The 16,306-nt window shown below is 46.6% G+C and overlaps 3 protein-coding genes across 7 annotated transcripts; 1 reads left to right on the top strand and 2 right to left on the bottom strand.

Annotated features, from left to right (window-relative positions):
• The first annotated feature begins 5,358 nt into the window (after window positions 1–5,358).
• LOC101771854 (BTB/POZ domain-containing protein At3g50780) lies at window positions 5,359–9,243 on the top strand. Of its 5 annotated transcripts, none has more exons than XM_022829822.1 (5): window positions 5,359–5,616; window positions 5,717–5,980; window positions 6,120–6,145; window positions 6,506–7,202; window positions 7,919–9,243. In XM_022829822.1, the coding sequence occupies exons 4-5, from the start codon at window positions 6,570–6,572 to the stop codon at window positions 8,864–8,866; spliced, it is 1,581 nt and encodes a 526-aa protein (XP_022685557.1). In that variant the 5' UTR covers window positions 5,359–5,616; window positions 5,717–5,980; window positions 6,120–6,145; window positions 6,506–6,569; the 3' UTR covers window positions 8,867–9,243. The 5 variants fall into 5 exon arrangements, with proteins under 5 accessions (XP_022685557.1, XP_022685556.1, XP_004981621.1 ...); XM_022829821.1 differs by having other exon boundaries at window positions 6,051–6,145; XM_012843033.2 differs by lacking the exon at window positions 6,120–6,145 and having other exon boundaries at window positions 5,360–5,616.
• A 233-nt stretch (window positions 9,244–9,476) lies between these two features.
• On the bottom strand, window positions 9,477–11,285 carry LOC101771459 (probable calcium-binding protein CML41). Its single transcript, XM_004981561.4, has one exon. It carries the CDS (start codon window positions 10,252–10,254, stop codon window positions 9,709–9,711), a length of 546 nt encoding a protein of 181 aa, XP_004981618.1. The 5' UTR covers window positions 10,255–11,285; the 3' UTR covers window positions 9,477–9,708.
• A 212-nt stretch (window positions 11,286–11,497) lies between these two features.
• On the bottom strand, window positions 11,498–14,277 carry LOC101771068 (cytochrome c biogenesis protein CCS1, chloroplastic). The gene is made up of 8 exons (XM_004981560.4): window positions 13,779–14,277; window positions 13,457–13,676; window positions 13,257–13,368; window positions 12,898–13,170; window positions 12,540–12,811; window positions 12,287–12,443; window positions 12,105–12,188; window positions 11,498–12,006 (listed from the first exon to the last, which is right to left on the bottom strand). The coding sequence occupies exons 1-8, from the start codon at window positions 14,200–14,202 to the stop codon at window positions 11,848–11,850; spliced, it is 1,701 nt and encodes a 566-aa protein (XP_004981617.1). The 5' UTR covers window positions 14,203–14,277; the 3' UTR covers window positions 11,498–11,847.
• Window positions 14,278–16,306: the final 2,029 nt, after the last annotated feature.

The following is a 16,306-nucleotide window of genomic DNA, read 5'->3' as shown; positions in this document are numbered from 1 at the left end:
CCGGAACCAGTTGTAGTCATCCAATTGTGGGCCGGTCCAACTGTGAGTAATTCAACCCATACAGAGTTTTGATTAATTTCATTGCATATGCAGCCCAACTGTGAATTTGTTCGTAGATTTGATCGATGGAGAGGAGAACTTTACACAGTTCAACATGTGCTATGTTCATCTTACTAGGCCTATAAGATCATGAGATTTGTCGCAGCACTAGCAAACGATCTACTAGTACAGAATTCCGAAAACATTTTAGCCGCTTCCGCTTCCGGTGACGAGATACAGGACAATTTCAGGAGAGGCAGCCAAGATTTCAGTGCACCAGATGCTCAACAAGTCTTCAGTGCAAGGTCAATCCACAAGACTGTCTCTATGTCTTTGTACAAGCAGAGCGATCTGAGTGCATGCACACTTCAATATATATATATGTGTACTCCCTTCGTATAGGAAAAGGAAGTCGTTTTGGACAGCGACACGGTCTCCAAAGCATTACTTTGACTCCTTATTTTTATAAAAATATTTATCCAAAAATGATATATGTATATTTTTATGAAAGTATTTTTCAAGACAAATCTATTTATATGGCTTTCATATTTCCAAACTCAACAACTTAAAAGTTATTCATGATTTATATTCCCAATGTTTGATCCAAACCTTGTCCAAAACGACTTTCTTTTCCTATACGGAGGGAGTATGTATGTATGTATGTATGTATGTATGTATGTAAAAATTTATGTCTAACCTATACAATGACAAAACGATAACGATAAAATGCTTACTAAAATGATGTATCTAACCAAATATTGTAGGAAAAAGTGTTAGGATGGGGATGATTAGAGCATCGATATATTAAGGGATCGATTTGCACCAATTAAAACATGAGGAACACTTCCAAAATACTTAAGAGATGAAAAATATATATTTCCAATATTATTACACCCATTCTCCAATTACATGATTTTGTATATTACTCCAATACCCTAAGTCTCAAATATCGATGGATATTTTCTTAGTTGCCTATTTGTTGCAATTTGCAAAAGCAAAATCTCTAAGTGCAGACCCTAACATTGCAATTTAAATGAATGAATCATAATTGGTGACCAAACAAATTGAAACACTACTTTATTACTTCAAATAAATTGATTTGCATCCAAAAATATTTGTGAGGAAATTAGTTGCATACCATTTTGGGGCAAAATAGCGGAGAGAAATAGAAAAAGAAGCTTACGAGCAGCTTGAGGCCGTGGGCATCAATCTGGCAAGGAGGCATGCTGCAACGGCCGGCGATGAGCGAATGATGCATCCCCATCTTTTGTGACTTGCAATTTGAAACCTGGACGATGAAGTTTTTGCATTTTGAGCAACCGTAATTTCGCGGGTGTCATTTTCCCAACCGGGACTGATTAATCAGGACAAAAGGTCTCCATCTTTAGTCCCGGATCTTTCACCCGGGATTAAAAACCTCATTTACTCGTGGTTGGTAACACCAACCAGGACTAAAGGTGTCTCCACGAATTATAAAATTTAGACCTAGGACTATCTTTAGTCCCGATTCCAAAAACAACTGAGATTTTTGTTGAGGATGAAAGGTAGTTTTTCTACTGGTGCAACTCTTGCTCGTCATGTGTGCAGCACGCTTGGCTTGTTAGTAGACGACCACTGGCCCGTCCGTGTGGGCTTTCTCTGATACAATACTTTGAACTGCTCCGTTTGTTTATTGCGTTGTCCTGCCTGCAAAGAAAGTATGCAAGCGTAGCAAGCATGGGCTACTGGGCCGGATGGTGGTGTACGCATTGGAGTTCAGGGAGTACATAAGTAGTGGAAATTAAGTTCTAATCTCTAGAATTTTATTTTGCCCCGGTGCCTGCGCACTCGGCAAGCTTAACGTGGCTTCGCCCCTGACGGCCGGGACGCGGAGAGCACTGTTCGTCGACCAGCAACAGCAACAAAGAGAGGGTGGGTGTTTATGTTTTCACTCGACAAATCATCTACAGGTCCTATTTGGAGCAAACAGTTGGTTCTCTCGTTCAGTGAAGAACGAAATGGAAAATATGTTCAGATTTTATTTCCTGTAAACGGTTTCAATCGATTCTAGGCTTAAAAGTAAAGGTTGGATGCATCACTTGTCTCCCCACGCTACTAGAAATATGACCTCTCGTCCCTAACATTAGTACCGATCATATTTGGACCCGATACTAATTAGCATTAGTACTGGGTCAAAATTTGGGATTCCTCGGAGGCCTCCACCCGGTATTAAAGGGGGGCCTTTAGGACCGGGTAGGAACTCCACCCGGTACCAAAGCCCCGTCTGCCGCCACCCCTCACCCCCACACGCGCCTGCCTTATCTCTCCATCCAGTACACTTCTCCTTCTCCCTCATCCACACTTCTCCTCTCTCACACTCCCTTTCCTCTTCCTCTCCTCCCTCACACTCCCTCTCCTCTTCCTCTCCTCCCTCACACTCCCTCTCCCAGATCTGCCTCCCCTCCCCCCTCCACTCACCCCTCACTGGTGATGAGGAGCGGCGCCGGGGCGAGGTGAGGTGGTAGTGGCAAGCCGGGGCGGCTGCGACGGCGCAAGAGGGGCGCGGCGGCGGGATGGAGGAAGGGGAGGAGGCGGAGGGGGCCGGCGGCGGGTGGAGGAGGGGGAGGAAGAGAAGGAGGAGGCGGAGGGCGGCCGAGGCGGTGGGGTTGGTGGATGCGGCAGACGGTGGCGCGTGGAGGAGGGGCGGAGGCGGAGGAGCAAGGGGGGCGGAGGTAGATGGGAGGGGTGGGGCGGAGGCGGCGGCGGGGGAGGCGGGGCTGGCGGTGGTGGGGGGCCGGCTGCGGGGGGCAAGCGGGAGTGGGGGGATTTGCTTTTTTAAATTTTTTTTAATACCCTCTAGTACCGGTTATTCCAACCGGTACTATAGAACCCTCCTCTAGTACCGATTTGCTAGTACCGGTTGCGCAACTGGTACTAGAAGGGGTTACCAACCGGTACTAGAGGGGGTTCGCAACCGGTACTGGAGCTATTTTTTCTAGTAGTGCCATGAATACCTGGAACTTTAGAATTTTCTCCTTTCACAAAAGAAAAGCTGATTTCACACCTAATTAATTAATTGATCGAACTTTTCGAAAAGCCAAAGGGAAAGACGAATTAATAATGGCGCCCAACGAAGCCCAAGTCGCCAGCTGGGCTGGAAACCATGCGGTTTCAAAGTTCAAATCCAGGAACAATAGCGGTCAGTGTGCCCAGATTCCGTTCCCATGGCCCTTGGTTGTAAAAACGATCAAAGTGATGAAAAAGGTTTCAGTTTCGATTCGAACTAGTAAAAGCAAAGACTCAAGGCTGGCACCGATCTTCTGCTGCTACCGGATCAGCTGGGAAAAGGGGCAAATGGAGGGAGAGAATTACAAATTTGGAAGAGAGAGCTTTAACCCAAAGCAAGGATCAATAGCGACGGGACGCTTCACGGTTATCTAGAACCCCACACGCCTTGGCATGCGAAATCGTGTTGTTTTGACCCTCGACGCCGCCGTTTCGTAAAAAGGAGCCTGAATTTGAACGGGGGTTTGCCATTTGGTGCCACATTTTGGTCAAACACAAACGCATTGGTTGGGCCGTTGGAGCACGCAAACACATGCTGCCATTTCACCGCTCGATGGCACGCCACCCGTGCTCTCAACTCTCACCAGGGAGGGACAGCTCCTCAAATTTAGCAAGATCTTGAATGTAATCCCTCCATCCCGCGAAGAGTGTCCATTTAAACTCTAAAATTTATCCCACAAAGAGTGTCAAATACGATTTTCAATCACAATTAATATTAATTATTAGAGGTAATATAGACATTTCTCATCCCTACTCCGAAATTTTCTAAATGGATAGACGGAGGAGCGCTCTCGCGTGCAGAAGCACATTGAATTCCATGCAAACGCATCATTTCGTCGAGGTCTCGAGGAGGATCCGAGAGCGAATGCCAGGCTCCAAATGCTAGCGCCTGCACAGATGCACGCAGTGAAAACCATACGGGCATTTGGGCCTTCCTTGGCGTATCTCCAGCACTCGAGTGCCACTGGCTGCTAGCTACCACTCACTACCACAGTGCTTTGGCATGCGATAAACCCTTGGATTTCCTGCTGCCCCTTGCGGTTTCCTCCTTGCTAGTGTCTTTTTCTTGTCCTCCTCCCACGACAGTCCAGTCCAGTCCAGTCCAGTGTCCAGTCCTTGGTGTTGCTGCCACCATTTACGTACTAGGTTAGATTCAAATCCATCATCAATTCTGATGCCTAAGAAATGCCCCGGCATTAGCAGTCTCTGCTGCGCTTCTCGATCACTGCCAAGCGTGCTTAATTGGCAAAGAGGAGTGGCCTTTACTCAAAGACCGCCATTAGCTTGCGTACTCCACTCTCTGCGCAGATCGCACGAGGAGCTAAACACCCCTAAGCCCTAGGACAATGATAGGTTATTTGAACGAGAGAGGGGGCGTGTTTGCCCTCCTGATGATGAGTTCCTCCCACGCAACGTGCCGACATGCTTCAAAGTTGCCGCAAGAAAGAATCTCTCTTGCCAGTGTTAGGCCTTGTTTAGTTGGGGAATTTGGGAGGTGCCAAATTACTGTTACAGCACTGTAGCACACTGTAGCGTTTCGTTTGTATTTGTGAATTATTGTCCAAATATTGACTAATTAGGCTCAAAAGATTCGTCTTGCAAAGTACAACAAAACTGTGCAATTAGTTTTTAATTTCATCTACATTTAGTACTCCATGCATGTACCGCAAGTTTGATGTGATGGGGAATCTTCTTTTTGCATAGTGTCAAAGTTGGGAGTTGGGAGTAACTAAACATGGCCTTAATCTGGTGCGGATCGTGTCATGCACACCTGGCTGGCCTGCATTTTTTTCAATCGAGAGACGAGCGAGCGCCTAGGTTGCAGTAATTAAAAGTCGTTTTTTTACTGCTAATGGGAGTAGTAAAACAAGTGCATAATCCATGATTGCAGCAGGCTAACCGCAGCAGATCGGCCAAGGCGTGCACGTGACCAAAAGGCTTTTCGGGGTGAAGACCGGATGCCAAGGTAGATTACCCTTCCAGCGAGGTAAAGTTGCAGTACTACTGCCACCGCAGCGCCGAGGCTGGTAAAAACAAAAGGACGAGCAGAGCCCGAGGGCGGTAAAATTACAGCATCGGGTAGTGGAGTTACTGTAACTCGCAAGCCTAATCGGACACGACTGGCGGGGCCGGGACGTGACACTGCCGGTGGGCCCGGCGCTACGCGCCGGGCAGAAGCGAGCTCCTCGGCTCCTCGCGCGAGAACCGATGGGGACGGACAGGGGTGTAAAAACCACGGGATACTGGTAGAATCTCATGCCCAGTTAGGATACTGTTGGGAGTTGAGTGAGAGGTGTCTGGAGCACACAAAGCAGCCGCTACAGCTGCAAACGGGCGGGGAGACGGGAGGAGCACACGAAGACGCAGTCACAGCGGGATAAAGAGGAGGAGCAGCGGGAGGTAGAAGAAGGAGGCGAGCAGAGGTGGGGAAAAAGGGTATCCTAGAAGAAATTCGAAGAGGGAGGGAAGGAGGAGGGCCATGATGGCAGGTGTGGCGTCGTAGATGGTTAAAGCGAGGACACCACTCATCAGGTAAAGTTCAAAAGAAGCTGCTGCTGCTCTCCTCCGCTTTGCGCTCTTTCCCTTCCGCCGCATTTTCCCCTGCCCCACCTCCTCCGTCTTTCTCCGGCAGGCCTTTGGGGAAAGAGATGATGCGAGGTTCCCGTCACTCGCGCCTGCGCTGGCTGGATAGGTAGATGCTGCAGCAGCCAGGGGCCCGTCTTTATTACGGCTGCCGCCGGGCCGCGGCGGGTGAGGGGGAGGGTTCCAACTTCCAAGCGCTGCGCTCTCTGTGGTGTTCGCGAATGCTTGTGATGGATTGAAATTCTGAGGGGGTTTCGTTTCTGGGTTTGGATTCTGGAGAGGTAGGGCCACAGGGGAGGATCGTTTTGGTGAGGTATGTGTGGCCTTGTTGGTTGCTTTTCCAATTTTTGCCCTACTCGGACTCGTTAGTTACTGAATTTTAGGTGGTTTTGTGTTTGGTCTGGCGGCGTTTTTTGGGGTTGATTTGTGATGAACATGCCAATTTGCTGTAGAAGAACTGGGTATCCATGCGTATCAGGTAATAGAAGAACTGGGACTTTTAGTCATGTTGCATGTTTGATTACATTCCAAGATGGGTTCAGTTCTGAATTTGCCTAGTAACTCCTGCTACTTTTAGCAGTTTTTTTCATGATTTCAAAGATGACTCTGAGCACTGAAGTTCCTACTACTTTGTGAAATTGGGGAACCCATATTTAGGCAGAAATTAGGAATGGCATTCTTGTGGTAGCAAACTTGCAATTAGTGCTCAGTCAGAAGGTAGTGTCAACTTCAACAGTTTTTTAGCCACTGTGTGAGCACTATGTTCTTTACAAGACCTACTTCATTCCTAATTGAAACTTCAGTTTCATCAATTTAACTCTTGTGCATTGCTGCTCAGGTGTATGAAGGGCTGCTGCTTTTGTAGTTAGTATCAGAACTGACATTAAGCTTCCGAAGGCAACATGGCTGAATTGAAGGCTGCAACAGCAAGTCTCGACGCCCGAACGACCAAGATCAGAAATGTTCCCATTGCTGTAACCCCAGAAGGATTCTGGTGCTGCCCGTCCCAGGCCGTGCTCCAGAAGACGGCGAAGAACCAAAACCAGCAGGCAAAAACCAAAGGGGGTGCCTCTCCTCCTGCATCAAAAGCCTCGTCGATTCAAAGGGCACCAACAATCTCATCAGAGAGACGAACGCATTCGACTCCGACAAGGTCCAAAATCAATTCAGAGGAGCAGAGGTGCTTGTCGGGGGAGAATGCCGCGACGAATCCACCAAAGGCAGTGAATGAAAGGCCACAGAAGCAGCACAAGATATCTGTTGGATTTGGCCAGCATGAGATAAGTGACTTGAAGGTTGTGCTGTATGGTAAGGATGGAGTTGCAGTTAAGATGAGTGTCCACAAGAACATCCTAGCTGAAAACAGTACCTTCTTTGCTGACAAGCTTTCAAGGCAAACTCCAGTGTCGAGCTTAGAGGTGACTGATTGTGAGGATGTGGAGATTTATGTTGAGACTGTGGGGTTGATGTACTGCAGTGATGTCAAGCAGAGACTGATCAAGCAAACTGTTCCCCGTGTCCTACGAATCTTGAAGGTTTGCTCTTGTTAAAAGTTTCATTCTATTATTTAACCCTACTTCTGAGTAAAATTGGAATAATTTCTAGATTTAGTTTCATTATTCAGTGTCAAAGCATTGCCCCGGAAGTTAGAGTTCAAAGTGGCATTATTCACTTTTGTCAGTCTAAAGGCCACTTATATTTTACTGCCTCCAGTAAAATACTTTTTTCGATCTTCAAATTAAGTAAACTTCCTTTATCGAAAAAATATTTTACTGCCAGCATGATCATGATCAACTGTTAGTAATAAACTAACAATCCTTAGATATAAAAAGAGGCCATTATTCAGTGCAACTGAATGGTGCCTGCATGTCCGGTTCATGCTGTTACATCAAAGGGATATTGTCTGCTATACCCATAATACTACAATATGCCACTTAATTAATGGAAGCTGACAAAGATCGCATCGTCCTATATATTTCGCACATACCAGTTGGTGGGGGTTGGGACAAATTTCAAGCTAGGCAGGCTGTCATGCATTATGTGATCGCTTTATGGACCAAATGGCACAGAAAGATAATTGCACCAATCAGGCCCATGACTGCATGGACCCTGTCCATACCATGCTAGCATGGTGCCTTAAATTAGGATCGACCAATCTGGAGTCTTCAGAAATCAGAACAAATGCTCCTTTTCATCTACTTATGTTTTATTGTTCCCTTAGTAATTTATTTTTTTTCTTTTTGTTATGCAGGTTGCAGAGTTGTTAGGTTTCCAAGCGTGCGTCGTTTCATGCTTAGATTACTTGGAGGCAGTCCCTTGGGTAGGGGAAGAAGAAGAGAATGTGATCTCATCTGTTCGGAATCTGCATAGTGAGAACTATGGTGTTAGTCCCGTACTGAAGAGGGTAGCGTCTGATCTAACGACCCCACCAAATGACACATTTTCACATATCATTGAATTAGTTTTGAGAAGCAATGAGGATAGGGGGCGGCGTGAGATGAAATCCTTGGTACAGAAGCTTCTGAAGGAGAATAGCGCAACCTGTACTAGTGGATCTTCTGACTTATGTGCTGAGACTCTATACAAATCATCTCAGAACTGCCTGGAGTCTTTGTTGACCTTGTTTCAGCAAGCAACTGGCAGTGATTTTGCCGAGCAATCTCTGAATATTAAAGAACCAGTTTTCCGACAAATTGCTCTAGAAGCAGATAATCTCCTCTGGTTAGCTGAGATTTTAGCTGACAGGAATGCTGCTGATGAGTTCGCGGTCATGTGGGCTAGTCAACGTGACCTGGCGGGGCTGCACTCCAAGTTACCAGTCAAGTCGCGCCACCTTGTTAGCTGCGTCACGGCGAGGCTCTATGTGGCGATTGGGAAAGGAGAGATCCTTCCTTCGAAGGACACACGGCGGCTTCTCTTGGACATCTGGTTGCAGCCTCTCATGGATGACTATAACTGGTTGCAGCACGGATGCAGGTCATTCGATCGGAAAGTGGTGGAGGAAGGGATCGGGCGGACCATCTTAACACTGCCACTGGAGGATCAGCAGACGATCCTGCTCTCGTGGCTTGGGAGCTTCCTGAAGGTTGGGGACAGCTGCCCCAATCTCCAGAAGGCCTTTGAGGTTTGGTGGAGGAGGACTTTCATAAGGCCCTATGCTGAGCAACAAGGTAATCGGTCACAATCTGGGCGGAGTTGAGATATCGATTGGTGTAAAAAAAAATAACGTTGTTTCCTAATGTAGCGTATTGATGAGAAATTAGAGTGGTAATTTCTTACATGGCAGGCTGTTTGGGAGATCCCCAGTATGTGGAAGAAAATGGGAGTGTAGGGTAGGATTAGTACTGTTGACTTGTGAGGCTTGAGAAAATGTGTGCATTGTGCTTGCGAAGCTCTCTGAATTCTGGGTACAGAATTTGTTCTCTGGTCTGTATATCATCAGGCATCTGTTTGCTGCTTCTTACAACGCTGTGTGATATTAGTGCTACTGCACTAAGGATCTTATGTACAAACTCAATGCCTTTGATGCAATTGTAAAGATTTTGCAGAGAGATGTGTTCTTCTAAAGTGAAAACATATAGGTTTTCATGTGCCAATGTTGACACTATGCTTGCCCAATAGCGATATTGAGCTACAATGCCACTTCCTGCTGAGTCCAAGTGCTTTGATCATTTCCACATAAGAAACGCGTGACCTATTTGAATCCAAGTGCTAGATCACTGAAAAAAAAATACCTGCACAATTAAACTTCTGGAAAATAAAAGAGAGATTATTTGAAGTACTTCTGAACAAATAGCAGTACTTGGAAAAAAGGATCAATTGCAACTTTACTGATACACTGGTGGGACACACCAAACAACACAAGATGAGGCAGCAAATTGCTTCAGGCAAGCAGGAGATCATCCAGGAGTATATGCCTCCTTTGCCTAGTAGCAACTTTCACTGGCTCATCTGGATGCAGACTTATGAACAAACCCTTTCATTCTTCAGGGCTCTGAAAGGCTGAAGGCTCTCAGCCCTGACTATGTAAGCCGGTTTCAGTTAGCTCATCATCCTCTGGAACTCGTGGAAATCGAGGCCGCCATCGCCGTCGACGTCATAGGCCCGGATCATGGCCTCGCAGTCCGCGACGGAGCGCTTGTCGCCGAGCTGGGCGAGCACCCTCTGCAGGCCCCTGGCGGTGATCCTGCCCGCGGACTCCACGGCGTTGAACACCTCGAACGCCCGCCGCAGGTCCTCCTCCTGCCCGCCCTCCCTCTCCATCAGCGCCACGAACCCGGCGAAGTCCAGCATGTAGCCGCCGCCGTCGCCGCACGACGCCGGCATGTCGTCGCCCATGGACACGAAGAAGGCGCGCAGCTCGGCGCCGGAGATCTTGCCGTCGTTGTCCCGGTCGAAGTGCTGGAAGATCCGCTGCAGCTCGCAGTGCCTGCTGCTGGAGCTGGAGCTGGAGCTGGACCCGGACCCCCTGCCGAACGACGACGACGACGGCCGCGTCACGGCCGCGCCGCGCGGGCTGGCCACGTCCGACTGCCCGCACATGAACGGCAGCCTGAAGCTCCGTTTGCTTGACAGCCTCTTCGCCATTGCTGTGCTTGATCTCACAACTCTACTCTTGCAACAACCAGGAATCTATAGTCCTGAACGCTTCGCTTGTGTCAGTGTCACTTCACTTTGCAGTGCAGGTATACGAGAACTAAGTGCAGCGGCCTCCTTTTATAGCCGCGCAGGTCAGCTGCTGCCTGCAGCTAGCGATGCGAAGAAGAAGCTGCGGCTCATGCCATGCATCTTTGTGTGAGGTTTGACCGGTCGTGATGAGGAGTTAGCTGGGCGTCGCAACTACCTTCCCATCAGATACTGTCAGCTTGGCATTATCTAACTCCCATCAGACAAGGTAATCATGTGCTCACGATCCCCGCGCCGCCGCCCACCGAACAACGATATCTCGGAATCCGTGATTTAGTTATGGGCTTCCAGATCCCGGCGGTGGTTCAGCATTTGAATTTCCAGTTTTGGGAGCGCCTTGACGAGTGATGGGTCAGATTTAATTTCACTGAAAAATTCAGTGTTTGCAGGCATTCAGAAGCTGCCGGCAAGACAAGCGATGCAGCGAGGCAGTGATCTTTGCAGAATGCAGACATGGCATATGGCATGTCTACTATGTCTTTACACTTTCGGGGAGAGAGAGAACTGAGAAGATTTTTTTTCCGAAACAAAATGAGAAGAGATCTGAAACTAGAAATGCAATCATCTTGGAGTCGAAAATGATTGTTCTTGATCTTGCAATCTTCAAGTGTCAAGTTCAGATTTCCAGTGAAGATACTGAAATTCCAAGAGAGATCTGGCCATCTTTCGGGGAGCAGAGGAAATCAGCAATCTCGATACCACATTACCACTCAAGATTGGGCATGGGTTTTTCAAATGCAGAGCTTCCATGTGCCTCTCATGGAGATGGAGGTTGCCAACAACTTGAACATCGGGATTGCCTATGCCACATGTTTGTGCGGCATCACCACATGGCAGTAGATGCTACTGGCTGTTTACTTACTGACAAATGACCCACCTGAAACTCATCATTGGGTTCGGGCATCGAAGAGGACCGGCAGAAGAATCTTTCCTGTTAGTTTTGGTTCATCCTGGTGTTTGACCAGAATGAAGAAAACATTGGATGCTACCCAATTTGATGGACCAACAGACTGACAAACAGTTGACACCCAAGTTCACCACACCGACCACAACAGTAACTCAGTAAGGACATGAATGGAATGGAATCTGCATCCTATGCAATGGAGGAATTTGTCCACACAGATCTCAAGAACGATCAAGCGTCTGATGTGAATCTGAATGACTCCCTATTGCATTCTTGAAACGTGCTCCGCAAAAAAAATTCAGTTACAGAAGCAAGGTTACAGTTTTCCACTTTTTTCTATAGCAATACAATAAGCTATCAGTTTAGTTTCTTTGCAGCAGCAACAACAGAAGGCTTTACGAGCATGAAACTTGTACAGCGATCTTCTGACTCGACACTGTGCTGAGTCCAATTGCAGCATGTACTACCTTCTACTGAAAGACAGTATGAAATTTTCTGTTCTCGAAGGCACCATTCTGCGAATTCAAGCTTCAGTTCACCTGAGTCGCCATCTGCGTCTTCAGCAATCTCAACTGAAGAAAAAAATGCTTTCATGTGGCAGTCGATTTGCTATCTACTACATTCTCATTGGCACCGATCAACTCTGGCACTTTATCAAGCAACCGGTTCATCTCTTCAGAAAATTCAAGCTTGGCTCGATTTGTCTTCCCTCCAACAACTACTGTACTTCCATCTTGCAATGCCCATATCTAGAGCCACAGAAAGTAGACCAAAATGTGTGATAGTAAGCCGATTGGGACACTTTTGTGTACAAGGACTATGGCAAACAATTAGGCATATGCAATACCTGAGAGTGTGAAAGATAGCTAATGCAAGTCGTTAACATGAGTGCACCAAATCCAGCATAAACAATAGGAACTCCTGGATCAGTCTAATAGAATGGAAAAGAAAAGTCACAGTTAATGATATTAACAAACAAGAGAAAATGCATCCAGGATCAAAGTAAAGCAATGGATCTATAGGCCTTACCTTAAGATCCAGTCCAGTACTGCCAATAGCATCTTCAATGAGTATTTCATTACCATTGATCTCAATGGGGAGTTTTGAGCTTGGCCGACGAACTCCTACAAACTTACCATCTTGATCATACAGCACAATAGACTGCAGATCACGAGCAAGCATCGATCTACAAATCATCAGGTAGGCAAGACAGAAATGTAATGACACATGTAAATGGCTCAGTTTTGTTATTTAAACTAGATGAAGGAAACATTAAACATACATTCCTTTGACACTCGGGTTTGAAGCGTTCGAGTCTTCAAGTGGCAAGAACGTTCCAAAGAGCTTCTTATCGCCATTCAGCTTCAACTGGGCCATGGCCAAATTGAAAGGTCCTTCGCCATTTTTCTTCACTTGCAATGCTGAAAATCCCCAGTCTGTTTGGTAGATAGTAATTCCTCCATACCTCAGGGGATCATTCACTTTGATAGTCTTCCTCATCACTTCTTTACCATCAAGGTTGAAAAGTGAAAGATCGCTATAAAATTGCGATACCTGGAAATCCAACAATATTTGCTTGCCAATCAATCTAGTGCACATAACTGCACAAAAGGTTTGAAAATGCTGAGCAAGGAGACCACCTCTCCACTATCATAGTACTCCATGTAGAACCGGTTGACATGAACTTCAGTATTGAAAACATCTGGCGCAACAGAGAGGACCCCTCTGGGTTTCATCACATCTCCTATAACAAAATTCAGCCCTTGAGGCACATCGACGGAGCCTTTGAAACTTCCTGTCGCACTAAGTGTGGCTCCAGCCATGATGAAAAGCATCGCTAAATGCACGCCGATAGGTGCATACCGACCAGCCAGCCCTTTAAAGGCATACAAAGAAGGCCCCTTGGTGAATACCTGCAACAGATCAAACACACCTAATGCAAATGCCAAGGAGGCAATAACGGAAATTGGAGCGATCAAGTTCCAGAGGTGACGATCACCTCATATCCGGCACCCATCAAGATAACTCCCAAATCCTGTATGGATGCTCGGGGAAGAGAGTCCGCAAACTCCTGCTTCCGGATTCTTTCTCCTGAATGCGTGAACGACCATCTGCAACAACACACCAGCAATTGATGTCTCACATGTGCTTCTCTGATCGGCCTAGCAAGCAGTGGCATGTACAATAGCAAGACCTTACCTTCTTGCAACCTTTACCATGGGCAATTGGGTCGTGTAGGTGCAGGCCATGAGGGACGCCGCGAGGAGCGCTAGAAGGCCGAGGAAGACCGGCGAGGAGAACATGTGGTCGAACCCGGGCGTCAGGATCCACCTCCACGTGATGAAGCCGAACACCGGGTTGTCCTCCGGGAACTTCTCGAAGTAGTAGCTCGGCGCCTCTCCCTGGTCAATCACCGTGCCTGCGGTTGCCGAAGTTCGCAATGCCAGTGTCATATAAGGGAATTCGAGAAGCATCGACAGCAAAAGAAAAAAAAATTCAAGTCACAGTCGGCAGCCGGTACCCAGGGCCATGAGAGCGGCGATGGTAAACATCTCGGAGATGGCAAGCGGGAGGTTGGACAGCGCCGCGAGCGTCTTCTTCGTCGCCCTCCTCAGCAACGACAGCGCCGCGTTGCCGCTGCCTTCCTTGGTCGGTTTCTCGCTCTCCCCCTTCTCAACGACGCTCCCGCCCTGCTGCGGCTGCGGCTGCGACACCGGCGGCGCTGCGTCGAAGAAGACTATCTGCTTCTTAGCTTTGCTGGCGCCGGCCGGGATGGTCTCCCGCCTCCCACCAACGCCGCCGCTCCTACCACTCCCCCGCGGCGCGTCGCAGGAGACATGGAGCCGGCGGGTGGGTAGGCGCGGGGACGGCGGCGGGGGCGGGAGGCGGCGGAAGGAGGAGGGCTTGGCGGGGTTTATGAGGAGATAAGACGCGGGGGACGGCATCGCGTCGTGGGCGTGGCGGGAAGGAAGACCCCGAGCGCGAGCGGCGAGGGAGTGCTGGCTTCGTCATCTTCCTGCCGTTGCCCGCGCGGAAAAGAGTGGCCGGTGATGTGGATAAGGCGTCGTGTCGCGCGCGCGGCACACAAGTGGGGTGAAGTGAGGAGGCGAGCGAGACCGGATTTTCCCGATTGGGCTGCTGATCTTTCTGCGGATTCGTCGGGCCGAGCCGACAAGCCGCGAAGCCGTCCTGACCGCCGTTCGCTGCCGCAACAGACGCGGCAGCGGGACCCGGCCGGCGGCGCCGCTGCTGGGCTTCTGGCGATGCGTTGGCGCGGCGACCGGCCGGCGGCACAGGAGGAACGCGATCAGGCAGGAGGCGAACGGCGTCGCAGGGTCAGCAGCCCGCCGGGAGGGAGGCTGGGCCTTTTTGCAGCGTGTGTGGGCCGAGAGTGTACGTGAAAAGGCTCGGGACTTATGGGCTGGCCTAGGCAATCAACTTTTCCCTTTTTTAATCCTGTGGGACCATCGGGCCTAGTTTAGCATGCAGGAGCAGGCAGGGGGAGGACGCTTTGCGTGTGCAGAGGTCAGATCCTCTAACGTCAACCTCCACGACTTCAGAGTGCAGTCACCCATCTACGCCGTCAGCTGCCGAACCAACGGCCATCAAATCCCAGGCGGCGCTCCACACTCCACGTGATGGGCTTCGGCCCAACAAGAGGTCTCGACCAAGTCCAACTGCAGCGAGAACAATTCAGGGAGCGTTTCTAGGTGTCGCCGAAGGCGACAGTTCTGCTGCCGTCATCTTCTATCGGTACATGCATAATTAGTATAAAGAAAATAAAGGTAAAAATGATAAGTGACCAACATGCATACGAATCGGTAAACTAAAAAAATAATAACTAATAAATCGAACATAAAAATTAAAATTTAATTGCACCATTATGTTTCGATAATATTTTATAAAAATATTTTTGAATATGGATTCATTAGTTCTAACTCCTAACAAATGATTAAACATCACGAACAAATGGCTAACTTTTTGAAAAAAAATTAAACATGATGAAAAAAGAGGGTATAATGCGAAAAAAAATTGTGCGTCATGAACATTTGATTGCATAGGACAAAAAACTAAACATCATGAATAAATAGACCACATCATCGAACAACTTAGTCTGCAGAACTAAAAAAATAATTTAGAACAAATTATTCTAAATAATTAGAACCACAAGCAAACTAGTTATTATACAGAAAAATGAGTTTATATGATGATCAAATATTACAACACCACGACAAAATATTTTGGTAAAAATATTTTTACTTTTGAACAATTCAATTCAGTTTATAAAACGAACAAATATTATTTAGCAAAACCATAACGTCGAACAACTTAGTCTACAAAACTCAAAAAATTATTTAGCATGGCTATCAAATCAATCTAAAAAATTAGAACCACAAGCAAACTAGTTATTATTACAGTCTAGTAATTTAGATTGAGAATAAATAATTAACATCACCAACAAATATTATAACACCGTCAAACAATTTAGTTTATAAAGTGAACAAATTATTCTTACTATCCAACAATTTAGTATATAAAGCAAACAAATATTATAACATCATGAAAAAATAAATCTATAAACATGAACAAAATGTATATACATTTGAATAGATAATTTTATATAGAGAGCATACATCTGTATTATAAATAAATTATTTTGATGCATGTAGAACAAGTTGGCATATAAATAAAATAAATTTTTTGAAGAAGTGAAGTAATAAATAAATTGATCAATAAATAAATAGAAAGTTACAAAATAAAACCAAAATATAAATTAATAAATAAAGAAAAGAAAGATAAGGAAAAACAAATGGAAAAGGAGTAAGAAATAACTTCAAATAAAAAAGAAAAGAAAAAATACGAAAGAGAAAAAAGAAAAATAGAAAATAGAAAAGTTTAAAAATAAAAAATACATTTGAGGAAGTCACGGAAGAACAAAATAGTTAAAAAATGAAACAAAACGAAACAAAAAAGGAAGCGGAAGGAACCTGGGTAAAAAATACGAAAAGAAAAAAAAGAGTAACTCAGCCTTAATAAAAAAGAAAACAA

This window comes from Setaria italica, chromosome IX, assembly GCF_000263155.2.
Source record: "Setaria italica strain Yugu1 chromosome IX, Setaria_italica_v2.0, whole genome shotgun sequence".
Taxonomy (NCBI): domain Eukaryota; kingdom Viridiplantae; phylum Streptophyta; class Magnoliopsida; order Poales; family Poaceae; genus Setaria; species Setaria italica.
The sequence above is the reverse complement of the archived record's forward strand: the minus strand, read 5'-3'. Positions and strand labels throughout refer to the sequence as shown.

Bases quoted from the DNA above. Each gene is read 5' to 3' on its own strand.
- LOC101771854 (XM_004981564.2), top strand. From the start codon at position 6,570: ATGGCTGAATTGAAGGCTGCAACAGCAAGTCTCGACGCCCGAACGACC. The intron at 7,203-7,918 runs GTTTGCTCTTGT...TTTGTTATGCAG, and splicing joins GTGTCCTACGAATCTTGAAG to GTTGCAGAGTTGTTAGGTTT.
- LOC101771068 (XM_004981560.4), bottom strand. From the start codon at position 14,202: ATGCCGTCCCCCGCGTCTTATCTCCTCATAAACCCCGCCAAGCCCTCC. The intron at 12,812-12,897 runs GTGGTCTCCTTG...TTGGATTTCCAG, and splicing joins AGTACTATGATAGTGGAGAG to GTATCGCAATTTTATAGCGA. The intron at 12,189-12,286 runs GTAAGGCCTATA...CCATTCTATTAG, and splicing joins GTACTGGACTGGATCTTAAG to ACTGATCCAGGAGTTCCTAT.
- LOC101771459 (XM_004981561.4), bottom strand. From the start codon at position 10,254: ATGGCGAAGAGGCTGTCAAGCAAACGGAGCTTCAGGCTGCCGTTCATG.